This window comes from Xenopus laevis, chromosome 7L, assembly GCF_017654675.1.
Source record: "Xenopus laevis strain J_2021 chromosome 7L, Xenopus_laevis_v10.1, whole genome shotgun sequence".
NCBI lineage: Eukaryota > Metazoa > Chordata > Amphibia > Anura > Pipidae > Xenopus > Xenopus laevis.
The window spans coordinates 35,170,271-35,183,621 of record NC_054383.1 but is presented as its reverse complement, the minus strand read 5'-3'; the positions used below and the strand labels follow the sequence as shown (position 1 = coordinate 35,183,621).

The following is a 13,351-nucleotide window of genomic DNA, read 5'->3' as shown; positions in this document are numbered from 1 at the left end:
AAATGTCATTGAGTGACAGTAACACAAGAGAGCCACCACCTGTTCTACGTGTACTAATTAAAGATTTTCTGCTGGAAGTAGAAAAGTTATTAGTGAAAGTGAATTTTTACTGGCTGGGGTACTGTGTGGATCTATTAGACTATCAACATTAGCTTTCTTATGCTTGGAATATTCTGTTTTCACTTTTTCTAACCTCCACAGGAATATACCAGCTATTTATTTATTTGGCACTGCAACCAACTGAAAAAATATAATGAAATATCTACATTCGACATTATTCCTTGTATACTATAGAAAACCTTCAGTTCCTTATGCAGCTTAAGAGGCTTACTGCTGTCTGGAATGCGCCCCAACCCTGGGGTCAGAGTCATAGGGGGTTATTTACTAAACTCCCAATGCAAAAAACACAAAAAAAATTAGATTTTTTTTCTAATAAAAAGAAGAAGGCAAATAATTAAAACTCTATAAATAAATAATGAATAGAATAGAATAAATAAAACAAATAATGAAGACCAATTGGAAAGTTTCTTAGAATTAGCCATTCTATAACGTACTAAAAATTACCTTAAAGGTGAACTATCCCTTCAAAGGAGAATTATCTGTTCTTAAACTTATAAACTTTACCAACAATTTGGTTTATTGTAATTTATATTCTAATAGTTGACCTCATCAAATCTAATTAATCTGACAAATACATATCTTATACATACAGTATACATACTGCATATATGATATATATTTTACATATACATATTGCATACAGGAAGAGGAGTGAGAGTAAAAGACCCACATCTGTCCATTTATTGGCTGAATAAAAAGAATGTGCGTGCCCTTGGTGTTCATATTTAAACAAAGTGCCCCATATAAGCCAAATGGACTCCCGGTACTACACCATTACCCTCAGTACTACGACATTACCTTTCTGGCAGAGCTAGCGACACAAGCCAACTTACACAGGATAGTAAGGGGAAAGAACCTTGTCTTATTGAGCATGTTCTGGACATGAGTCATTGGCTGGGCTGAGAAAGGTTATGAACCAGTTCACCAATAAAAAGTAGTGGGATGTGCCCTAAACCACAGGCTTATTATACATAAAGAGATCACAGTGCTTCAAAGGAGCTTATGTGTCTGTGATGGATACAGATTTCAGTTGGATTTACACAGCAGGATTATCTATTTCGAGGGTCACTACATCATTATTGAAATACTGTAAATACTGATATTTGTCACATACTGACCCCTGACATTGATACATTTCAGATTACATTTCAGATTATATGTGAAATTTTTCTGCATTCTATAATTACCGAGGCTGCAAAAATGTCTGATGTTTGTTATATTTTTTCCTTTTACCTAACATGGACTGGGGCAAACATTGTATATTTTTTTACAGGTATACAATCCAGTATCTGGAAACCCATTATCCAGAAAGCTCTAAATTACAGGAAGGCAACCTCCCATAGACTTCATTTTATCCACATAATCCAAATATATGAAAACTATTTCCTTTTTCTCTATAATAATAAAACAGTAGCTTGTACTTGATCCCAAATAAGATAATTAATCATTATTGGAGCCAAAACGAGCCTATTGGGTTTATTTAATGTTTCAATGATTTTCGAGTAGACTTAACGTATGATGATCGAATTAATGGAAAGATTAGTTAAAATATAGTGAACCACAGTCTCCGGGGTTATCCTTTTGTTCCGACTCGCTATTCCAGTTTCTCCTCAGGTAGAAATTCACAATGTCAAAGTCCGTATGAGTCAGCGATATCACTTGTTTTAGATCCACAACTTCCCAATGTTACTATAAAGTGTCAGGTTACTCCTTACATTCATCACGTGTGTGCTTTAAGTTGGTACTGCTTCCAAGTTTGGATTTGGTATTGTGGTTTGGATCCGGCCCACGCTGCCTCCACACTGTAAAACTTCCGGGGCGCTTGGGGATGACGTCAGCTGCCTTCGCCTTATGCGTTTCGTTGCTTTAGGATATTGCCTCTGATGAAGTCCTAAAGCGACGGAGCGCGTAAGGCAAAGGCAGCTGATGTCATCCCCAAGCGCCCTGGAAGTGTTACAGTGTGTGGAGGCAACGCGGGCCCAAGCCAAACCACAATACCAAATCCAAACTTGGAAGCAGCACGGACACTCGAGGAGGAGAGGGTATTTGATGTGCCTTTTTTAAAACTACACAAATCATGAAGCAACCATTGACAGTCCTATCTTGGTCTTTTCGATGAGTGCTTTTTAAAGTTTAAACATTTGTAAGTTCCCAACTTAAAGCAAAAACGTGGTGAATGTATAGTAACATTGGGAAGTTGTGGAACTACAACAAGCGAAATCTACTGCACTTATATTTCCCTTTATGCTGCATTCTTGTTCCCCCGAGCTTTTTTAGCGTTGGCTCATAAAAATTTTGACATAATGGAGAGATCAGTTATCCGGGAAAACCCCAGGTCCCAGAGCATTTTGCATAACAGGTCCCAAACCTGTATACAGTATAAGATTCATCACATGGACCATCATCTTATAACAAAGCCAAATGGGATACTTAACTGAATCCAGGCAGGATATGGAATGGACAGGAAATGTAGTGCATGGGTGTATGATTTTGGGGGCCCCTTCTTTACTCCTGCTGTATATCTAATCCCTGTATTGCTAAGCAGATAAAGCTCAGCACACCCTGAAAATTCTCCAGCAAGAGGTAATACAATCTACTAAGTCATCACTCTGTCAAGGCAAGAGAGAAAACATTTGGATGCTTTTCATGCCTGCTCTGTATAGTAGTGCCAAACCAATCTCTTACCAAGCCCTCTTCTTTTAATGATTCATGCAATGTAACTGTAGCTCTGCTAACATTTACTGAATGCCCTTTATTGCCACATTTGGAGGCTTATATTGTAAAGTGCGAAATTCCTTTTTTAGTAGTCAGGGTCAAACAACAAGACTTACATTATTTATATAGTGTGGAAACATATTTCACTGCCTCAGTGCAGCTTACGATCTAAGGTACCATCACATTCATAGTAGGGTTTTATTAGGAGCCAATTGACATACATGTATGTTACAAGAGTTTAGATGGAAACCCATGCAGATCATACAACTTCTTGCACATAGTGCCCAAGCCAGAATTGGACCCCAGTGTTGAAAACTGAAGTGCTATCTACTGAGCCACTATACTAACTATTTTCTAAATGCTGATTGGCTATGGGGGTTACTCCACAGGCAGGAAATGCATCATGATAAGTAATGTGGGGTCAACACTCATGATGGGGTCTTACAGTGTAAAGACTGCAATACAGTAATACAGCATATATTATACAAAACATTATAAGTATTTTCTCTTTGTGTACAAATATATAATGCCATATAAAAATATAATCCTTGAAAGTATGGGTTCCTACCCAAAAAAGTCTGAGGCAAGATATCCTGGAACACAATGCATTCACTGTTACCTTGCTTCTTGGGGTCCTTGGAACTCCATGGACTTGTCATTTCACCCTGAAAATTGAAAAATTCGCACTGCTGTATTTCAGAGCTTTTTGGATAACTGGTTTCTGTATAATAGTTTCTATACTTTTAATTAAAGCATTGGGCTTACTCATCAGGCAGAATATAGACAGAGCTAGGACTGTCTGGTTTACAACATTGAGAAAACTAGATACAAATCCAGCTAATTGCATCTAAGTGATACAATAACTCCGGTATCATAGCCCCATCCAACTTTATAGTGCCCACCCCTGACGTTATCATGCCCACCCCTTTTGTTTGGGTTTAGCCACAGGAAAAGTTGACAACCCTAATGGTGCACTAAAAGAGACAGGTAGAAACTGTGCTCTGCTTAATCAGTAATGTGGATTTGGCCTAATTTAATCAGATGAATCCTTAGAAGCCTTGTGCATTTTTTACAGTTAAAATAACAATAGTTGAGATTATTTCAAGCCATTTTTTAGCTTGTACATAAAAAATATAATGTAGAGGAATGTGGTGAAACAGAGCTAGCAGGTAAATTCATATTATTGAGCTTATCTGTCTTTTTGTCAACAGCATGCAAGACGAGAATTTAGAAGCTTCTTCGTCTATTTCTCAGATTCTGAGAGAGAACTATAGTGCTGCAACAAGAATACATCAAGAGAGCATAGAACAAAGTCTATCAATCTCTTCATCGCATTCGTATCATCATAGTGTCTGCTCCAGTAGAGTAGATGACCTATGTGAAGCTGATGACCTCACTGATCTTTCTGCTTTTCTGAGCCAGGAAGAATTAGACCAAAGTGTACATTTGGCAAGACAAGCCATTGACCAAGATGGGAAACAGAAAGAAGTACAGACTGATATTAAATGTCCGCCGAGAGAACTAAAAAGACAGTCTAGACCTGTTGTAAGAACACCAGTGACCACACCGAGCAAACCAACACTCAATGACAAAGAAGAAGAGTTAAATTTTTATCAGGGACATGTCATAAAAGGGTCGAAAAACTCTACAGAGGGAACGAAAGATTTGAAAAAAACACAAAGAACAACCCCATATGGAAATGAAACAGAATCGAAAAAGGAATTTCTGAATAAAGCTGCAGATTTTATTGAGGAGCTATCTTCACTTTTCAAAGCCAATAGTTCCAAAAGAATTAGGCCTAAGACGTTAAAAAATCGAAGGAGCAAACGCGACTTAAAAAGCGGGACACCTGAGCAGGAAATCTCTAATTACACTAGCCAGTTAGAAAATCGAGAGAGGCCTCACTACACGCCAGAAAAGACAGAAATAAACACTACTATCTCTGAGGAGGCTAATAGTTTGGAAGCATTGGATCCAGAATCTGAAAAGGAGTCTTTGCAAGTTGAAAACGATACTCAGTGTTCCTCTTTTTATTTTGAAGAGGCAGTTGGGCGACCTCCAAATTTTATTCAGAAATTAAAAAGTAGGGAAGTTACTGAGGGGAGCAAAGTGCAGTTGGACTGTATTGTGGTTGGATTTCCAACACCTGAAGTAAGGTACATATTCTTATTTCATATTTCCATTTCATATTATTGGGGACAGTTATGAATTTGGGTACCTGTTTAAAAAAAGTTGCATAATTGGATATTCAGATTGACAATATTGATTACAATCAATGAATGACTACAATGGTTTAATTGATCTCACGAAAGGGGAAGTCAGTTTTTCATCACATTCTGTCACTGTTCTCCTGAGCTCTTAGAAGATGGTGGGCCAAAGTTAATTATAGATGCAAGAGGATGCTATAGTCAGAATTAGCACTATGTTAGCCATCTTGCTCTAATCTATTTTACGGAAATTATTAAGGAATGTTGGCTGTTAATCAAATTTGATTTATTACACTGTAATCAAATAACAAAAAATTTGACTCAGTATTGTTTAATTAATCGGGCCATGAAACAAATATCCAATTCCACACAGAACAGGTATGGCTGTAATTGGACGGTCTTTTTGTTGTAGGGGTATTGCTTTCACTGGTGAAACATTTTGGAGCAGTGTTGCTGTATGTACATAATCATCCTTAAACTAGGCTCTTTTGTGTACCTCCAAACCTAACCAGCCTAATGTTTCAGCATCTCTATAGTAGTAATGATCCAGTCCTTCAAAGTTGTCACAGAAACACACCATCTTGGATTTTGTTAGGAGTGTCAGTGGCACTGCACGTGCTCGTTGGCAGCTGTTGAAAAGCTAAGCTTGAGGGTCATTGTAAATTATCAAGCAGAAAATGAGGCTGGCTTGTCATAGAGGCTGATGCTACAGGGCTAATTATTAAATGAAGATGCTAATTGCACTGGTTTATGGGCTTCTGCATACTAATAATCTGATTTAATTACTAATAAGTCTTGTATTGCAACATTTATATTCTGCATATAGTATATTGTGAGTAGGTTCTCAGGAAATTGACAGCAGCACATGGCATTTACTGGGAATCAGCAGAAAAGAAGACGTGGAACATCTTTGGAGGCACAGATCTTTACAGCTAAAGGACTGTGGTTGTCTTGGGCCGGTATAGAAGCCTAATACATAATGCCCACATTTCTGCCCTACTTCTTTGTTAAGCTTCCTCTTTTAAAGAGGATATAAACCTTCCATAGAAGTGATGCTTCTCAATATTTTGCAGGATTACAATTATTAGTATTCAGTAACATGCTAGTAAGGGTTAAAGCTTGTTGGAGGCTGTAGTAAAGCAACCATAGAGTTGTATTCTGAGAATAACACAATGTTAACACTTTTTTGCAGTCCTACAGGGTCAGTGATATTTAAAGCAATACTGACACGTTCCTGTAAAAATCATAGGAACATGTCAGTATCAAGTAAATGCTGCACCCCTAACCATTCCCCTCTAAGCACCCTGCAAAGCCACCCCAGCCCCCGCAAACCTGCATTCACCTGACCCTCCGACACAGCTAGAAGACCTTCTGAGCTGTTTCAGTGACATTGGGCTGGGAGCGATTCTTCCAAAGGCTAATTACGAATGAAAATAGGAATTCAGCCTATGGAAGGATTGCTCCGCCCCAGCCCATCGTCACTGAAGCAACTCGGAATCTATTAGTAGTGTCAGCGGGTTGGCAGCACACAGGTTCGGCTTTGCAGGGGGCTTTTCGGGGAACGATTACGGGTGCAGCATTTACTTTATACTGACACGTTCCTCTGATTTTTATAGGAACGTGTCAGTATCTCTTTAATGTTAGAATATCCTCCAATGAGAATTATTCTTCCACTGTTTAAACTTGACTTTCTGTCCTGCTTTCATACGATTGACCTGCTGAGGTCTTTTGATCAGGCCCCTTACAATAAGCATCATAGACTTTACATCTTATGACTGGAAAGCCGTGAAATGTTTTATTTTTAAGTAGATCGGGACACCTAAACAAAGTTCTATTTTTGTGATGTTTTATCGCAGTGTGGCAATTGTAATTGTTATCCCAAAATGTTGGTAGGTGTGCTTTAGAAGGCTGCTGGGGTTGTAGTTCACAAATACATAAGATTAAGCAAGCTGGGTATGAATTCCCTAAAACTAAATTATGATGTAAAGTTTGCCTTTAAACATATGACCAGTAAATGCTACTTGATTATGGGTTGGTATAGGCAGCCAAACCTGTAGCAAACTTAGCACCTTTTATCACATAACCAATGTTAGTGCTGTGGTTCCTTTGCAACTGAGTAATGTAAAGAGCCATTTTATTTTAATTCACTATGGGCCACAAAGTCTCAATGGAAGTGTTGAAAATAAAATGGGTTATAAAATGGTCATCTGCAAAGCAACAGGTTTCCACATAATACAGATATGGGATCAGTTATATGGAAACACATTATCCAGAAAGCTCAGAATTACAGGAAGGTCATCTCCCAAATTGGCAAATTAACAAGTGCGAATCGCCTAATGCTAGCGCAAATTTGTCAGCGTGATGTCATTTCGTTACTTCCCCCGATTTACTAACGGGTGCTGTCGTAAATTCGCCACTACTGGACCTACTCTAGCGATACATCGCACCCTTACGCCACGCGAAGTTGCGCTATGGAACGTTACCTCTTGTGCCAGTCTTGCCTTCACCACCTCAGACCAGGCGAAGTGCAATAGAGTAGATAGGGCTTGCTTCAAAAAAAGTTGAAATTTTCTCTAAGTCCCAAAAAACACTGGCGTCTTTTCCTTTTTTAAGGATGATAGGCTGAAAAAGATCGTAAATTTTTTGGGGGCACCCTCCTTCCCCCCTACATTTCCTAACATATGGCACCTAAACTATACAGTGGGCACATGTATAGGGAAAAATAACAGCTGTATTTTATTTTATAAAGCTTTCCCAGGCTGGTGTAGCGTAATGTATTTTCTGCAACATATACGTCCATTGTACTTTAACTTGGCGCCGTATGCAAATTAGGCATCACTAGCGTAACTTCGCTTTGCTTGACGAATTAACACTAGAGCAACTTTGCTACCTTTCGCCTCCCTGGGTGCAACTTCGGATTTTTGTGAATTTGAGCAGCCCTGGCGAAACTACGTCTGGTGAATTGCGGCAAAGCTGTCGCTAGAGCATTTTCGTTGCTTAGTGAATTTGCCCCCATGTCTCTTGAACGCGCCAATACCAAATATATATATAGTTTTATGGCGATTTCTATGGAGATTTCTCACAGTTCCACAAAACTGCATTCTTCTGATTTCAGTTCTGTTATTCCAGATACTGAAATCAACACATTTCCAGCATTTTATAATGGGCAAAGGTACAAAAATACCCTTTAAATTATTTTTTTAGTGAAGATCCAAATTATGGAAAGATGCCTTTTCCGGGAAAAGCCCAAGTCCCAAACATTCTCACATACCTGTACATTAGATAACACTGTAGTGACAATGCAACTAGTGTATTTAGTAAATGTGCTCTCAAGAGTAGAATCTAGGAAATTTACCACCTAATAATCTTTGGCAGTCATTTCCACTCCAAAATCTGATCCCATTGTCTGACCAGCAATTCATTAATTTAGGGGGTTATTTATCAAAGGTCCAGTTTTGGAGCTTTGTGAGATTTTCTATACCTTGAATAAACTCACAACTCAAATGTTTTCTAATTTGTGAAAGAACTTGAATGTAAAAAAACTGAATTCGTGAATTTGCAGTGAATTTGTGGTGAAAAACCGAGTTTTCGAGCAAAAACCACAGAAAAAAAACAGAACATCATGAAGGCTATTAACATCTTCAAATGGTTCAAGGGACATCTGCCATTGACTTCTACATGCAGGGCCGCCATTAGAAATCACGGGGCCCCGTACAACAAAATTTTTGGGGCCCCCTGGGCCCCGCCCACACTGACGACCAAGCTCCGCCCCATATCCCGCCCACATCGCAGTTAAAAGACCACACAGACATCAGCGCTAAAAAAGTAACCCCCCCCCCCCACAAGTTGTAAAAAGCTATTGATGGTCAGGGCCCCCTTATAAAAAAAATTGGGGCCCCAAAAAAAAAAATTAAAATTTTTTTTTTTTTTAAAAACATTGGTGGCAGGGGCCCCCTGTTAAAAAAAACTTGGGGCCCCAACAAAAAAAAATGTAAAAAAAACTAAAAAATAAACAAACATTGGTGGCAGGGGCCCCCTTCTAAGTTAAAAACAAATTGGGGCCCCAAAAAAAAATTTGAAAAAAAATTAATTTTTTTTTGAAAAAAAAAAAAAAACATTGGCGGCAGGGGCCCCCTTATAAGTTAAAAACAAATTGGGGCCCCAAAAAAAAATTTGAAAAAAAATTAATTTTTTTTTGAAAAAAAAAAAAAAACATTGGTGGCAGGGGCCCCCTTATAAGTTATAAAACAAATTGGGGCCCCAAAAAAAAATTTGGAGAAAAAAAAATTTTTTTGAAAAAAAAAATGGTGGCAGGGGCCCCCTTACAAGTTAAAAACAAATTGGGGCCCCAAAAAAAATTTAAAAAAAAATAATTTTTTTTTGAAAAAAAAAAAAAACTGGTGGCAGGGGCCCCCTTACAAGTTAAAAAAATTTGGGGCCACCAAAAAGAAAATTAATTTTTTTTTTTAAAAAAAAAACCCAAAAAAAAACAATGGTGGCAAGGGGCCCCTTACGAGTTAAAAAACAATTTGGGGCCCCAAAAACAAAAGTTTTAAAAAAAAGATTGGTGGCAGGGGCCTATAGAATATTAAAATAATACATTGGTGGCCAGGGGATTAAAAAAAAAAAAAAACACAAACTGGTGTTCAGTAGAATTGAACTCATGGCTTCAGTACTTCAACTTCGCCTCCTTTCGTGACTTCGGGTCTTTTCACCGCTTCAGGACTTCGGCTTCGGCTGTTTTCGTGACTTCGGGTCTTTGCGCTGCTTCAGGACTTCGGCTTCGGCTGTTTTCGTGACTTCGGGTCTTTTCGGCGCTTCGTGACTTCGGGACTTCGGCTTCGGCTGTTTTCGTGACTTCGGGTCTTTGCGCTGCTTCAGGACTTCGGCTTCGGCTGTTTCCGTGACTTCGGGTCTTTTCGTCGCATCGGCTTCGGCTTTTCGGCACTTCCGCATTCGGCACTGAAGAGGCAAGACGTACGGCTCGGGCGCTCGTAAGGGGGGCCCGGATCTTCAAAAAAATGCAGCGCTGCCGGGCCCCCCTTCATGCCCGGGCCCGGTACGCTTGTCCCCCCTGTCCCCCCCTGATGGCGGCCCTGTCTACATGACCTCGACAGGTTTTAGCTGGAGTATTTTTGGATTCTAGCTACTTCTAGCTTTGGGGTATAATAAATCTTGAAAAGTTTTCACTGAAAACTGCCCTTGAAAAACTTGACTTGAATAATGATAATTCTGCCCCTTAGTGTCTGCCTAGAACAAAGCATGCTATGTTTTTTGAAAATTTAGAAATGGAGTTTTTCAAATTTTTTATTATTCAGAATTTGACAGAGTATGTCTTTTGAAATCAAATTCTCCCCATGTATTGTCCAGCAGTGCTGTTGTATAGAAATTCACTTTGTATGCCTTTATGTTATAATATGTAGGCTAAGTATTACTAAAGTTCTTTATATATTTAGTGCTGATATCTTCCCTGCTCCAGAGAAACTTGCAGTGTAATGTCTCTATTACATTCTCACACGCACACTTTAAGGTCAATTTTATCAGGAGCCAGTTCTTCTATGTTTTTGTAGGGTGGGAGGAAACCTGATAACCCAGAGGAAACCCACACAAGCACGCGGAGAACATACAAATTCTGTACGGATAGTGACCTTGCTGGAGTCAAACCTTAGAGCCCCAGCATTGCTGGATCTGTATTCAATCCATAAACCCAGTATTCAGAAAGCTCCAAAATATGACAATGCCATCTCGCATGGGGCATATTTAGCGAACATCCTCTTACTTTATTTCCTTGTTTTTCAGAAAGATTTCATGTTCATGGAAACTTTTCAGAAAAAGTAATAAAAAGATTGAGCCTTGATAAATCTGTGCCATAATGTCCTATATAAACCGAAAGTATTTCTTCACGTACAATGCACTTGATGTTAACTGAATTACTATAAATCCATGATGCTCGCAATGCACAATTCTGACTATTCAAACATATAGATATGAGGTATGAGATATGAGGTTGGCCAGTGGAGAAAACCAAAACTATGATATAGGCCTAATGACCTTTTTGTAAATTTGGCTCACCTTTTGGTGTTTAATTTGTAGTTTGTTCATTTTTTGGTGTAGCGTCAGACCAGGGGGGGTCCTGGTCCACTGAGGCCACCTCCCGGGGCTCCTATACCACCCCTACTACCCCCCCCCCTGACCCTCTGTTTTTTTCCCAGTGTTCCGCAGGCCTAGTCTGACCCTGCATTGGTCTGGACCCCCTATAGATTGTAATTAGGGATGCACCGAATCCACTATTTTGGATTCGGGTGAACCCCTAAAAGATGCAGCCGAATACCGAACCGAATCCCAATCTTAATTTGCATATGCGAATTAGGAGTGGGAAGGGGAAAGCATTTTTTACTGTTTTGTGACACGTGAGTCACAAGTCACGTGATTTCCCTCCCCGCCACTAATTTTTATATGCAAATTCAGATTTGATTTGAGAAGGATTCAGCCGAATCCGAATTCTGCTGATAAAGGCCGAATCTTGCCCAAATCCCGAACCAAATCCTGGATTTGTTGCATCTCTACTTGGTTAACATGGTTAAGCATAGAATTAAGCTGGCCATTCATGGAAAGGCATTAGGGGTCATTACTAAGACGTACAGTGCTCAATGCAGAGAGCATTTCTGCCCAGGGTCTGACTGCACTCAACACGTTTCAACAGATTTAAAAAAACTGCAAGGGCCAGAGTCCTGCATCGGCCGGCACAAAGACATTTGGCAATTTTTGTAGGGAGGAAGTCAAACTGGTAAACTGGTAAACGGTAAAATTAATCACTATTACCCGCTAAATCAGCCACTCCTGACCTTATTGACACCGTATTAGTCCATATATATGACAGAAGCAATGCATCAAGTCTTTTGTGCCCTCCAGCATATATATAATCAAGAAATGTCTGGGTCCCACAGCAAACTCTTTGTATTAGGATTAGCGATCCCAAGAAATCCCAAATGTCGTAGTTATTTTTGTCTTTTTTTACATCATAAAAACCTATGAAAATGTGCCATTAAAATATGATTTCTGCATCTTTACTATCACTCTATTCTGTACACATCCATTTTACCAAGAAGATTTGTTTCTTCTGTATTATAAACCCCCCTCAAAATCAGTTTATATGCCCCATAAATAAACATGTTTTCTAGGCGGTGTAAACATTTCACAGCTGTTTTTGTGCATAGCATCTTTCAAAACAGGTCCTAAAATGATATGATGCATTTTAACAGCTGTGCCTGGAAATGTATCTTTAGGCCACTACCGAAGTCAAATGACCAGTTCTGCTGATAAAAAAATTGAGAGGCATCCAGCAAACACTTGTACATAAGATTAGAATCCTGTCCAGCTAAAAGCACAGCGGAGGAAGCTCAAGGCTCAGCACCAATGCTAAAAATGCCATTGGCTTCACTTTTCAAAGTTCGAGTACATTTGCCAATAGTTAATAACAGCAGTAAGCTTATGAAAGTGCTGGAAGTTTGCAATTTTATAAGTCTTGCGCTTTTATTTAAAAAAAAACAAAACTATTTTTAAAAATTCAAACTTTAACTTCAATTTACTATGATAAACAACAAACTTTTATCATTTCTTTACAAAAAGAAACAATACTGTACATCGGTAGATATTTGGGGGTAAATTTACTAAGCGGCGAAAATTCACCAGAGACGGCTTTGCAGCCATCGCAACACTTTGCCAGGCGAAAATTCGCTCAGACAACACTTATTTACTAAAATGCAAAGTTGCGTTCAGGGTGCCGAACGCTGTAAAATTTTCACTAGCGTTACTTCGCCAATCAAAGCGAAGATGCGATAGTGTTCAATTATGCCTATCCTTAGAGGTCTTCGCTTATGTTAATTTGCATACGGCGGGAAATTATTTTGTGAAGTTGAATGGACGTATATGTTGCAGCAAATACATTACACTACACAAGGCCAGGAAACCTTAATAAAGAAAATAGAGTTGCTATAATGCCCTACACATGAGCCCAGTGTATAGTTTATGTTCCATATGTTAGAAAATGTATGGGGGTTATCCCAAAAAAAATGTAAGTACTTTTGCAGGCTATCATTCTGAAAAAAAGAAAAGACGCCAGCGTTTTTTGGGACTTAGAAACCTTTTCCTCTAAAAATATGATGTAAGAATGATGAAGATGTATGCATTCCAGTGCACTTCTCCTAGTCTGAGCTGGCGAAGGCAAGTCTGGCGAAAGAGGTAACGTTCAGTAAAATCCACATCTTAGTGAATTTGCAGAGTATTGGCCATTCGCCAGAGTGAAAATT

At 39.0% G+C, this 13,351-nt stretch overlaps 1 protein-coding gene across 3 annotated transcripts in view; it reads left to right on the top strand.

The window, feature by feature from the left end:
- mypn.L (myopalladin L homeolog) overlaps window positions 1-13,351 on the top strand; it is an 82,550-nt gene that overhangs the window by 29,316 nt on the left and 39,883 nt on the right. For all 3 annotated transcript variants that reach the window (XM_018225342.2, XM_018225343.2, XM_018225344.2), the window contains one exon: window positions 4,047-4,991. In XM_018225342.2, the coding sequence (XP_018080831.1) occupies window positions 4,047-4,991 (945 nt within the window). The remainder of the gene's footprint in view (window positions 1-4,046; window positions 4,992-13,351) is intronic.